This window comes from Leptidea sinapis, chromosome 4, assembly GCF_905404315.1.
Source record: "Leptidea sinapis chromosome 4, ilLepSina1.1, whole genome shotgun sequence".
In the NCBI taxonomy this organism is placed as follows: domain Eukaryota; kingdom Metazoa; phylum Arthropoda; class Insecta; order Lepidoptera; family Pieridae; genus Leptidea; species Leptidea sinapis.
This window is the reverse complement of record NC_066268.1, coordinates 5,854,944-5,868,732: the sequence shown is the minus strand read 5'-3', so window position 1 is coordinate 5,868,732 and position 13,789 is coordinate 5,854,944. Positions and strand designations below refer to the sequence as shown.

The window sequence follows — 13,789 nt, the reverse complement described above, 5'->3', positions numbered from 1 at the left end:
GTGAAAGATACGCTATACAAAAACGATACGAGAACGTGGGCGAGTTACAAACAGAATTGTACCATATCATATCGAGTATTCACCATATAATGATAAGAAAATCAACAGACAGCGGACTCATTAAAAGATTGGCTATTTGCGTAAGACAAGAGGGATCACATTTTGAGCATTTAATTAATAAATTTACAAAAAAATACCCACTTCATTGACTACTTTCTTTTAAAATACTATGTTACTTAAGAAGAGTTATTAGTTTTTGGCCATTCTTTCGATTGGCTTCATAAGAGTAGGGGTGTTTTTTTTACATTTTAGTCGGTTCGATTCCCAGACGAGGGAAGTAATTTTGAGAAAATCATTGAATGCAGAATTACTAATTTTTAAAAATAACATAAAGTCTTCTTTCAGTAAAATAGCCTATCTTCGATATTTAAGGTACTTTCCCTTCATGTCCCATAACTTTGGGACATCCTGTATATAAAAAAATATAGTATTCCTTATCATATGTAATGTTTTAATGATTCTATTTTGGAAATTCACACTTACAAATAAAAAAAATACAATCCGTAAATAATGTGTTCTGAGATTATCGACTTACCTTCCTCATTTTTTGAAGTCGTGTCAAGAATCAGTTAAAAATACATTTTAAAACAAGCTTGTATTCAATAATCGAAAAAGTATTCGCTTGTATCGCAAATTTTAAGAGATAGAGGAGAATTTAATCTAAATATTTTTTATAAGAGTTTATTTTATTTTATTTATATTTTAACCCTTAGTTATTTCATGCCTCGACTTCTATAAAGTTAGTGATATTTTAATATTGACTTAATAAGTAATAATTAAAATAATTATGCAATCATTGAATCGTAACCACGTCCTGGAAGACAAAGTGATGATAGACCCTCACAAGATTGACCGATGATCTGGTCAGGATCACCGGAATTGAAAGAAAGAAATTGGTGGAAAGAGTGGAAAAAGACCGCAGAACCGATCGTCATGGAGATCTTTGGGAGATGCATTTGACCAGCTGTGGACGTCTTCAGAAATGATAGTGACGATGATGATGATGTTAATAAAACAAACGTTGCAATAGTACCCTTTGTTTTTAATATTTTTATTTCTTCTATTACTTTCAGGTCGTGGAAAGAAGAAGCGGCTAGCAATTATGATTCCTTTCCTTAACCTTCTGGCGACTCTGAAGACTAAGATGCTGCTCATACCGATTCTACTTGGTGTGATGCTGATCAAGAAACTGCTTCTGGTTGCGGCATTGTTGCTGCCAAGCTTATTTAGTACATTGAAGGCTTGTAAGGTACGTTAACGTGACATGTTGATTACTAGAATTATCTATCTGATCAACGATCAAATCATCTCCGATTGGCTTGACTCTTTGGCGTTGCGTAGAAATGTGGGTTCTCTCAGCATCTTTTACCGCATTTATCACGGGAAGTGCTGGAGGAACTGTTCGGGTTGATTCCAATGGCCGAATTCCATCACCGGACATTACGTGCAAAGTACCAACCGCATCACGTTGACATCTGGTATCTACAAACGCGCGTTTTGGAAGAAATTTCTTGCAAAACGGCCGAACAGCCACTTTGTGGAATCAATTACCGGTTGCGGTTTTCCCGAACCGATACGACTTAGGGACCTTCAAGAAAAGGTCATAGTCCCGCCTTGAAGGCCGGCAACGCATCTCTTGACACCTGATGTTGCGGATGCCCATGGACAACTGCCTCACCTCTCCCCATCCCGTGAGCCTTTGCCCGTTTGCCCTCTCTTATATAAAAATGTGTCAAATTGATCTTTGACATTCTCCAACTTCAACAAAGCATTTACTACGACACGACACTAGTTCGACTATTAAAATGCCTAGACACGTAGATAAAAGATGAAAAAAAGATGCATCACTAAAATAACAATAATAATGTGACAGAGACACATAAATTAGATTGATATTGAGACTAAGCGAGGTCAGAGACATTACAATATTTGCTTTCGCGTATGCAATTTTTTTGTTTGGACCCACTTCATCAGCACCCAATAAACAATGGTTGCCATGGTGATTTCAGTTATTATTAAAATATGGGACATTGCTGTCTATCACAATATACAAATCGACCAGAATGAAAACATGAAAACATTATACACATCACAGACTATTGCTATCTCATTAACAGCGAATCTAGAGTCCATCTTTTATTTACGCCTAGACAGAACACACGTACGACAAGACATTAGTTTGACAAGACGGTAGTTCGACGACATATTACATTTTAAGGGAGGCTCCTTTGCACAGGATGCCGCCTAAATTATGGGTACAACAACGGTGCCTACTTCTAAACATTACTATTTAATTTCACTAAATTACTGGGCAAATGAGACTTAACATCTTATATCTCGAGGTGACGAGCGCTATTGTATTGCCGCTTAGATTTTTTGTGTTTTTCAAGAGTCCACTGTATTGTATATGTATGTATATTCGGGGTCAATAAAGTAAACACGAATAAGGTAAGTATAAAAATTTGTTAGTTTAGGTTTTGTTAGAACAGTTACCACAACGAATGAATTATAGTTGATGCCTTGTAGGTTGATCTTACCCTATCCGAAATTGCCTTGTATACTCTGGTAAGGGCTAGTTTTCCACCAACCTGACTGTTTAAGTCGTCACCTATGAACTTAGACTCGTAGTTTGGTATAGACTGCAGCAGATCGCTAATTTCATCCCAGAAAGATTCCTTTTCCGAACTTGGGTTTCGGATTGGAGAGCGTATGCACTTATCTATATATATCTTTAAACGAACATTCTTGTATATAATCGGAAACGGCTCCAACGATTTCTATTAAAAAAATGTAGTTTTATCCACAATAACATTAGAATACAAAGGTAAGTTCCGCCACTAAATACAAGACTATAATAACTCAGATGGGACATTGGGTGACCCGGAAAGCAGAAGACGCGGTTCGTATCCAGATGTCCTATTAATTTTTGGTCGTCCGGATGCTAATGTTAATGCTCTGTTGATCGTTCAGGGCAATCTTGATTGAGTCTTTCGCTTCGTCTATTTACTTCAACTGCGCGTTCTCAAAAGTATTTGTCTACTATAATAACGACGACGTGCCGAATTGTTTAAAGACAAATTTTGGCTCAATTAAGACTAAAGAAAAGTTTTTTTCATTTGCCAGTCTTTACAAATGTATAAAGCTTATACCATTAACTAGCTAATCTCAAGAGAACTAATAGATCTAGAACCAGATACATAGAACATTAAGTTTTACCTTATGAACTAGATTCAAGTCCGTTAAACTTTGAAGATTACATATAGTTTGATATTATTACATACGAGGAATGTTAAGTTTAAGCTCTTTAGTGGAACTCTGGAACTAAGGATCTCCAGACAAATTTCAACTCAGATAACTTTCTCCATAATAATATCCAGCTTAATATTATATGGCGCTTCTATATACGACGCATCTGTATGTTTGACTGTGTCGTGGTCTTCCATCGCATACATTACAATCTGCAACTAATGTGAGTTTGACAACGAAATAATATTGATTTTATATAATGAGTACATACCTATTATGTATATTATACAAAAAACTGAGAAAATTTTTATAAGCCTTATACTAGGTAGGTACAGTTTTGGTAAAGAAATTAACCCTAATGTCGTGAGAAGAGGTAAGATTCACGCGATAGAAAGAGAGGCAACTTCTAGGTGAATAACAGTGTAGGTTAGTATTGCTGTACGATCTGAATTACACCTTATTGTATGACCGCAAGAGTCAATATTTCTTTATTTGATTTTGCGGAGTGAGACTTCTGTACTTGTTCTGTTATATATTCTTTGGCATCATATTATATAGTAACTAAACTATACACACTGTATTTTACAAGAAGTATTGTAATTTGACAAATTAAGTTTTTCATATCATTTGATCTTACATTTCATTAATTTAATACTATGAATATAGATTTAATTAAAATAAAACACACTTAAAAAATTTTCATTTATAGTTAAAGTTAAAAAGTAATAAAGTAATCAACAAAAAGCAAATAAAAATTAATTATCGACTAAACGTTAACAACCACAAATTAGTGTTTTAGTTGTCTTCTTAGCTAGCAGAAGATATTAACGATGGATCTAATTTCATACATTTATAAAAATATAATATAAATTGAGCGAGTAGGCATTACAAAATTGATCAACGCCAATAGAAATTCTAGAACATTCAATTTCTATTATTCGGTGGTTAGGTTGGCAGACTAAAACTGCTTTCCCACAATACATGACGTGGCAAAAGTAAGCTTCTTTCACAGCTATCTCTTTCTATCCTTAATCTAGTTTATAATATTTATTGTTAACAAAAAAACTACATTTAAAAAACCTTCCAGTTTTTGAAGTCGGTTTTTTCAAATGTATTTTTTTTTATTTCTTACAATTTAGTGTCATTAATCAGGTAAACTATACGATAACATTGCTTTTAATTATCATATATTTAATATTAAATAGTAATTTTTGAAGTAGCTATGAATAATGCTAACCAATATAGATCCCCTATTTCACGTTTCATTTGTGACACACTGAAATATCGTGAAGAACGTTTGTTAGCTATGAATGACAGGTAGCCTAAGACCCACTTATCGGCAAACAGGTTAATAATAATAATAATATATAATCAAACTAAATGAAAACTCCTAAAAAGCAGTACACAAACTATAGTAACATCATCCACGTAAACAAAAATATTCATAAACAATGTTCATAAAATGAAGGTATGTCAAATTTTGAAGGGACCAAATGGTAAACATTACGGATCGGATCATTAATATCAGCGTAATCACATAACACATAAAAAAATACTTACCGAATTGAGAACCTCCTCCCTTTCGAAGTCGGTTAAAAAAGCGTTGCGCTCTTTCGGTGATTTCGTAGCGAGTCGTAACGGTCACGTGGCGGGTCGCGTCGATACGCATACAGAAAAATCATCGACTCACGGAGATTAATTACCCAACATTATCCCTCAAACACCGATCGAGTACGATCGTGGAGGTAGCGCCTAAATATCGTATGACGTATAAATCGAGGTGTGATATTAACATATCTGATATAACTGAAGAGATGATGTTTTGGGGTAAATATTGTACCTTGGCAGAAAATTGATTGACAGTGACCGAGGTACAACACTACCCCAACTTCAATAAGACGGTGGATTTCAAATAAGTTGGGGTTACTCATCTCGTAACTTTATGATTCTTTTAATACTAGTTAATGAAAGGAAACAATGTCATATAAAAGTTCAGTGAGTATTATAAAACGTTTAAAACTATCAGACTTCAAAGCATAATATAAATACTTACTTTTTCTCCCAAAAAACTTTTTAATGTCAATAACACCAAACACCGGCTTAATGGTGGTAAGTGACTACTTTCAAATTGAATAGTCAGTAGTGACGTACAGAATACACTAGACAATAGAATTTAACATCGCGGGGATTTCTGAAACCAGACTTATGGCCTAGATACACATAGTGCCAAGGTACAACAGGTTCCCCCACATTTATAATAGAAATGGTCAGCATTGACGAATAATAATTTAAAGTAAGTGTTTCATAACTAAGTTGCAAATGAAAGTAAACGTGAAAATTAATTTAAATTACTAGATTTATAGTTTGACTTAAAAGTATGTTAGTATTTTATTTTTAAGTGAGCCAATAGAGTCATTGAATTGAATCTACATTTGAGTATTTCCTAACAAGCATATTATATTGTTCACCAGCTCTGATAATTGGGGAGTTCAGTCCTAAATTTAATTTTATAAGAGGTCTGCTAAATGTATTATGTATTCTTTTTCGCGGATACCTCGAAGGTACGGTGAATAATTAATTGATATGATTGTTGAGAATTTTGTATATAAATAAGTTATCAAACAATTTACGGTGCATGTTTAGAGATTTCATCGTAAGGACATCTATGGTTAATTCCAGTTGTTAAAAAAGCCAATTGTCTGGTGAATGTGGATCTTCGCATGTTTTTAATGCGCTGCGAATGTATATTATAAAAGGGATCTCATATTTATTACATAAATATATTCTAAGTAAATTCGGACTAAAGCCAAAGATTAAAGAAAGTATAAAGCGTTCAAGGGATTAATTTGAATTAATAATATCTTAAAAATCGTGATGTAGCTCATAAATGAAAACATTAGTTGTGACTTTAATCAAGTCCGTCGCAGTTAAACAGTGAAAAATTTAGGGTAGATTGATATATTCGCCAATACCATCAGTTTTTAACCGACTTCAAAAAAGGAGAAGTTCTCAATTCGTCGGTATGTTTATTATGTTTGCTCTCTCAGAACTTTCGGCTGGGTGAACCAATTTTGATTATTCTTTTTAAATTTGAAAGCTGGCGCTTCTCGTGTAGTCCCATTGTAATGGTCCAGATCTGACAACAATATGAGAAAACCATAAAAGTCTTAAATTTGCTGTAAGTATATGCGCGACAAATCTACGAATAACTCAATATCGCGCCAATGGATTTCGATGATTCTTTTTTTATTTTAAATGATATACTTCAAAGATAGTTTGGTGAGAGTTTGGTTAGGTTCTGATAATGGGATCCATGTCAAAGTAACGGAACTCTTCAATTCTTAGAAGCGAATAAACGATACTCGGCCGAATCTGTTTTATGCTATCCGGATATTTGAGTCACCTACCGTAATGTCGTTAATTGTTTTTCAATTTCGTCGTTATTGGTCAAGTAATTGACATAGTTGAATATGATGATCAATGGAACTCCTTAACGACGTAAGGGTGGGATTTGTGGCAGAATTTCTAACTGTCTGTAATCAAATTGCAATGTGCTTACGTTCATTGCTGAATTGCAATATTTAGTTGGTCTTGACACATTTAGACAAATTATTAGCACATCTCACCTATAACTATGTATGTAGTTATAAAACTACCTTGGCTGACAACGACTCCAAAAATAACAATGATCGTAACTAGAATTAGATTAATTAATTAGATTGTCTAAGAATACGCAATTGTGTTTATACTTTTTAGTGCATATTATAACTATTATTGTGGAATAGTATTTTTGAAGTCGGTTGTTTTTTTGTTATTTTTTTTTTCTACTGTAATGAACCTCAGGTCGTGTTGTAAGAATATGTTGGAAACGACGGATTACAGTGCCTCTTACTCTAACATAAGCGTTGTGTGTTCTGATCGAGTTGTGTTCGAAAATATAATCGGTAGAAGTGATATTCAAATCGAATACAATTATGGAATATATTGAGGTTATTTTAGCAACTTTTTTTTATGAAAATAATGGACGAGACGAGCAGGACGTTCATCTGATAGTAATGGATGAGCCATGCCCATTACAATGCAGTGCCGCTCAGGATTCTTGAAAAACCCCAAAAATTCTGAGCGTCACTACAACTGCGCTCGTCACCTTGAGACATAAGATGTTAAGTCTCATTTGCCCAGTAATTTCACTAGCTACGGCGGCCTTCAGACCGAACACAATAATGCTTACACAGTACTGCTTCACGGCAGAAATAGGCGCCGTTGTGGTACCCATAATCTAGCCGGCATCCTGGGCGAAGGAGCCTCCCACTGGTAAATCTCTCTCTTAAATCTTTGTGAATATTTCGTTATATACGTTTATAAGTAAATGTCTTTTATAATAGTAACATACGAATTCAGATTGCGATTGTTATACGAAACACTTAAATTTTCATTGCCTTTGAAACACCGCCTTCACTTGAAGCAAGACTTTACCATTTACAAAGGGAATACAAACTACAAATGCTGAAGATGTAGGTAGTTTAACAAAACACGTTCCACACAAGAGAGGCGTCTACTTGAGATGTATACACTTAGATTTCTCGCATTCTGGTATTGTATTTATTATATTATGACTGTTAATTGTCAGTACATTTATGAAAATTTAATATGCGTTCACTTAAATCGTCACCTTTTTTCTCTTAATAGTGATTTTCATTCTTATAACACTAGAAATAAGGGATTGCTTGTAACTAATTCTAGTAGGCTTCATAAGATTCATAATAGCTTTAAGGGTGAATGTATACACTTCTATAATAAAGTCCCAGCCACTGTTCAGGCATTATCTATAAATAAATTTATATGTTTTATAAAAAAATGGCTCTGTCGAAAATCCTATTACTCCACTGCTGAATATCTAAATGATCGGACAGCCTGGGACTAGATTGTGATTATTTTATAGCGATAGAAATGACAATATTGTATATTTTTATTGAAAAGAGTGCAAAAAAGAATCCTGGGAGAGTTTCTTGCGCCGCTTCATCTCTCTCGAAATGACATCAAAAAGAATTCTAAAGGAATCAATTTTGAGAAATTAAAAGCCTTTTATGCCTTTTATTAGGAATAACGTCAGTTGTGAATAGACACGAATAGTGAGTAATGTATAATATTTTTGCAAGATATAAAAACAAAAATCATTTTTTATGTAATCTACAATTCTAATTGAATAAAACACTTTCTGAAGGATTTTAACGCGTGTAATTGTAACTGTTTTTACATTCGATTTTTTAGTCCCCCTGAAAACCAGATCTGGAAAGATATTGAAACGATGGGTTACCTTTAACTTAACCGTTAACTTAACTTTTACCAGTGGGAGGCTCCTTTTTTTGCACCGGATGCCGGCTAGATTATGGGTACTACAACGGCGCCTATTTCTGCCGCGAAGCAGTAATGTGTGAGCATTACTGTGTTACGGTCTAAAGCTAATTAAATTACTGGGAAAATGAGACTTCACAAATTATGTCTCAAGGTGACGAGCGCAGTTGTAGTGCCGCTTAAAATTTTTGGGCTTTTCAATAATATTGAGCGGCACTGCATTGTAATGAGCAGGGTTTATCAATTACAAACAGCTGAACATGATGCTCGTCTCGTCCTTTATTTAAAAAAAAAACTAAAATAATAAAAATATAACTTCTGCGTTTAAACTTACGTGAAAACAGCTACAATTACACGCGTTCTAATCCATAAAAAAAGTATTTTATTCAAAAACCATATTTATTCAATCTACCACTCTGTATAACATTTGGTTGCTTAATTTCACGCAGAAATTACTCAATATTAAGTTATAAAACGAAAGCAAACAAATAGAAAACAAGTCATTTAATAATTTAATATCTTTCAAAGTATTTGTTTCGTGCTCAAGATGGCTCCATTTTGAATTCATTGGGATGCCACAAACACAAAATCCAAAACAGAATCGTAACAATAAGGTAAAAAGGTCCTTGTTGAAATGACGATAAAAATATATTTGGACCCAAGTTAAGTTTTATATTCAAACTCTATATAAAATGAAAACAAAATATTGCGCAGTAGAATAACAATACTCATATCATAATCCGTTGGACAAACCATGCTTTTAGAGATATTACTTTAGCTGAGTGTACGATATCTTTTTATGTTATAATCCCCTGCCTCGCAGCTTTGATGGAAAAACAATTGAATGTGATACAATCAACAGGTATTTGTATTAAGTGCCTGTTATAAGCTTTTATATGTAGCATTTTTACCAGTTAACTAAGAACGAATTATTTATATGATGACATAGTATTAAACACGCTTTGATAATGGTTGATATTTAAAATGAATATCAATTCCTTATTGACGATAGATGAAAATATTACAATTTTTTTGCACATTGAAAAATGAAATTATTTTATCAAATTGATTTAGTGGTCCTCGATAAATCCGCGAAGTTTGAACGAAATCTGGTCGTTTAAAGTGGGTCAAAATTGCACAAAAATGAGTCGGTTACAAACAAACTGAAGTGAAGCTAATTAAAAGCGTGTATAAATAAATCTAAAAGAATCTTTCAACTTATATGATAAACTAGCGGACCAGACTATATATATATATTAGCTGACCCAGCAAACGTTGTATTGCCCATATTAAAATTGCGATACAAAAGTAACTGTTGAACGTAGATGGGTGAAAATTTGAAGTTGTATGTATTTTGTAATGCTGACTCATAATCAAACAAATTTAAAAAAAATGTCAAAAAAGTTATAAAAAAATTTGGCGTGGACCACCCTTAACATTTAGGGGGATGAAAAATAGATGTTGTCCGATTCTCAGACCTACCCAATATGCACTCAAAATTTCATGGGAATCGGTCAAACCGTTTCGAAGGAGTTTAACTGCAAACACCGCGACATGAGAATTTTATATATTAGATATAGTATATAGTAAATATAGTATTAAAATGGATATAATATGTTATCTTTAAGAGATATATATAGCAAACTTTTCTGTAGTCCTATATAAGATACAGAATTCCGCTATACATTATTTTGTTTTATCTCAAAGGGCTTAGACAGCGTTTTTGATGAAAGCTCCGAGGTGACTTATTTTTTCCGAAATCTCGCACAATTATCGATAGTTTATACAAATATATACTTAACAAATTATTAACTAAATCCTTTCCCGAGAACCAAACTATCCATTGGTGATAACAGCATAAAAATAAATGTACTAGTTTTCGAGTTTATCGCGAACAGACAGACAGACGCGGCGTAGGACTTTGTTTCATAATTTGTAGCGATTATGGATAAAAATATTTGATATTGAATAAAAATCTAAAAAGAAAAATTTAAAGAAATAAATATTTTGACTCTTCATTGTCAGTACATTTATGAAAATTTAATATACGTTCACAAAAATCGTCACCTTTTGCTATTTTCATTATTATAACACTAGAAATAAGGGATTGCTTGTGACTAATTCTAGTAGGCTTCATAAGATACATAATAGCTTTAAGGGTAAATGTATACACTTTTATAATAAAGTCCCAGCCACTGTTCAGGCATTATCTATAAATAAATTTAAATGTTTTATTAAAAAATGGCTCTGTCGTAAATCCTATTACTCTACAGCTGAATATCTAAGTGATCGGACAGCCTGGGACTAGAGTATGATTATTTTATAGCAATAGCAATGACAGCACAATATTGTATATTTTTATTAAAAAGAGCACAAAAAAAGAATGCTGGGAGAGTTTCTTGCGCCGCTTCTTCTCTCTCAGAGCGCGATTTGTTTCCGAAGCGCTCGTAGTATCTAGTATATAAGAAATGACATCAAAAAGAAATTCTAAGGAATCAATTTTGAGAAAATAAATGCCTTTTATCCTTTTATTACAATTATTTTTTATTAAATATATATAAATATATAATTAAAAATATTTCACGGATGAGATTCGATCCTTCGACCTCGCGGTATTTCGGCTTTGCAATCACAATGATTCAACCACTGGTCCAATAACCGTGTGATCATTAACTTTAAGTAGCCGAACTATAATTAATTAAAAGTATAAATCTTTCATCCATAATTTCAACGACTGTTGCACTTGTTTAATAATTTTAAGATGTGCATTGTGCACGAACCTCTAAACTGTATATGAAGTCCTGGTACATATTGCTAGGATGACACAGAATTTCAACCGCTATGAAAGACATTACTATCACCGCTACCATATTTATGTTCTCCTGGTGTCTATGTAGTAATACTTCGTGCGAATGACGTCAGAATATATTAAGGTATACTCGCGTCATATTTAAGATAATCTCTTCTTCAGCCATGATGGCCTGGTACAAAAACACTATACAAAATTGTCTTACGAATTTTCGATCAAGATACGTGTCCTGACGCGAGTTTAACATTATATACCCATCCCAAGAAAGGTGTTCAACGCCGTTAAAGAAATTTCACTTTAACAAAACAATAACTATTGTTTTATGGCTTTAATCTCAACTATTGTTGTTAGTTTGCATACATTCACATCACTTTTATTGACGACGTATTATGAAGACAGCAACAACAATTTAATCATGCTAATGTATCGAAACGTCTCTGGAATAGGGATTAAATACAATGATGTTCCGTTTCAAAACATACATTACTCCATGTCATAGAAACTTACAATTAATTATCTGTCTCTACATAAGCTCAGTTTGAAATATGCATTAATATTGAGGTTGAACAGGTTATCAACTGTAAAGTAGATGAAGCCATAACCTGAGATTTGGACAAGACATACAAGATTAATCAATGATACGTCACTCGAACGGTTGGTTCAGTTGGAAGAGCGCTCGCATGGAATGCGAGATGTTACGAGTTCGAGTCCCGCATCGTTCATAAATTTTGTTTTCAAATATTATTTTGTAATTAATCCCAGACTATAATATGTCCTGATATGTCCTTATATCTGTATAGATCGTCATTGGGTAATAATGACAACATTTTAATTTTTTTTTATATTTTCAGCAACATCACCCATCAACCCATTATTCATACTTTGGAAGCGATTCGTCGGACTACAATTCGGACTACGCGAATAACTACGCTTATTCTTCCGGCGGTGGCTACGGAAAGGACTGGGCTTCGAATAGAGCCTACACAGCTCCAAAACACCGACCAACAGCAGCGCCAGTATACATCACGGCCCCTGGAAATGTAGCTTAGAGTAGACTTAAAAAAATAATTTTTATCCATTTCTCTTTTCCTGATATTAGAAGTCCCGTTTCTATGAAGATTTTATTAATTCAAAACTCGACCGATCTCTTCGGTGGGCGCCAATAACTAAATTTAGCATGTAAGTTTTGTTCTTACATTTTAATCTTTCCTTCCGTAATCGCCAAGTGACCCCTCGGTGCGGTATGTCATAGATCGGCGCGATTTTGGCGCGCGCAGTGGCCTGTCAATGCGTATAATTTTCACGTGTATTAATAGATTGCTTATAATTAAGATGATACGAGAGAATGTATAAGATAGATATTGAAACAAGCTATAAGACTATACAAAATAAACTATCTTATAAACAAAATGAGAGTCAAAACTTGGACAGGGCGTAGTGTGCCGTACGGCACTTTCGATTATGATGTATATGAAAGATCTAGTGCCAAAGGGCGATTTGGGAAGGTTAAATTTCAAATATCGAAACGAATTATAATCTCTTTCGGATTTCATTGGTTAATAAGTGTACAGGAAAATAAACCATCTTACAAACAAAATAATGGTCAGAACTGGGTCCCACCAATAGAATAGGGTGCCGTACGGCATTCTCGATTTAAGGCTATCTGTGCACGTATGACCCTTTTGATAGACGAAGTATAGTAATTTAAGTTATTTTATTAATTCTTAGGTAGGAAACGCATTTATAGTAGCGTAATTATAAATGTTAGTTTAATTTATTAAAAACTATTTATTATAATTTATTAACTTATAGTTTTAAGTACTTATTATTGTTATAAGTGAAAGCTACTAGAGGGAATGTGTTTGATCCTGCCTGTGCCTGTCTACTGTGCCTTCGTAAAGTCCTAACTTATAAAAATAAAGTTTTATTTGAATTTACCAGTTAGAGGCTATTTTTTACTGATGCCTTTTTCTCTGCCAATATCTACGTATCCCTAGACAAGAACACCAGAGAGAATTTTTTGCCGGGTGTATTATTAATTGTTGTTGGTTCTTATAGCCATAGAACAAAATATATTAGTATTTATTTGGCTTTAGCTGGCGGCGGCCATTTTTATTTAGCATGCAACGGAAACATTATTTTCTAAAACTTATTTTAGAAAAAAAAATATTTTTGTGAAAGAAATCGTAATATCAAATTATTATAACATGTCCGTTATAGTAAAAATAAAACAAAGAATTCAATTGCAATATTTTTCTTTTGACGCGTTTAAGAGTTGCAAGATCACAGCACGAATCTATCATAAATCATGTTTTTTGC

General features: G+C 33.4%; 1 protein-coding gene across 1 annotated transcript in view; it reads left to right on the top strand.

Annotated features, from left to right (window-relative positions):
* LOC126980057 (uncharacterized) overlaps nt 1-13,534 on the top strand; it is a 30,556-nt gene extending 17,022 nt beyond the window's left edge. The window contains exons 2-3 of the mRNA XM_050829678.1: nt 1,134-1,309; nt 12,322-13,534. Of these exons, the coding sequence (XP_050685635.1) occupies nt 1,134-1,309; nt 12,322-12,519 (374 nt within the window). The 3' untranslated portion in view covers nt 12,520-13,534. The remainder of the gene's footprint in view (nt 1-1,133; nt 1,310-12,321) is intronic.
* The last annotated feature ends 255 nt before the right edge of the window (nt 13,535-13,789 follow it).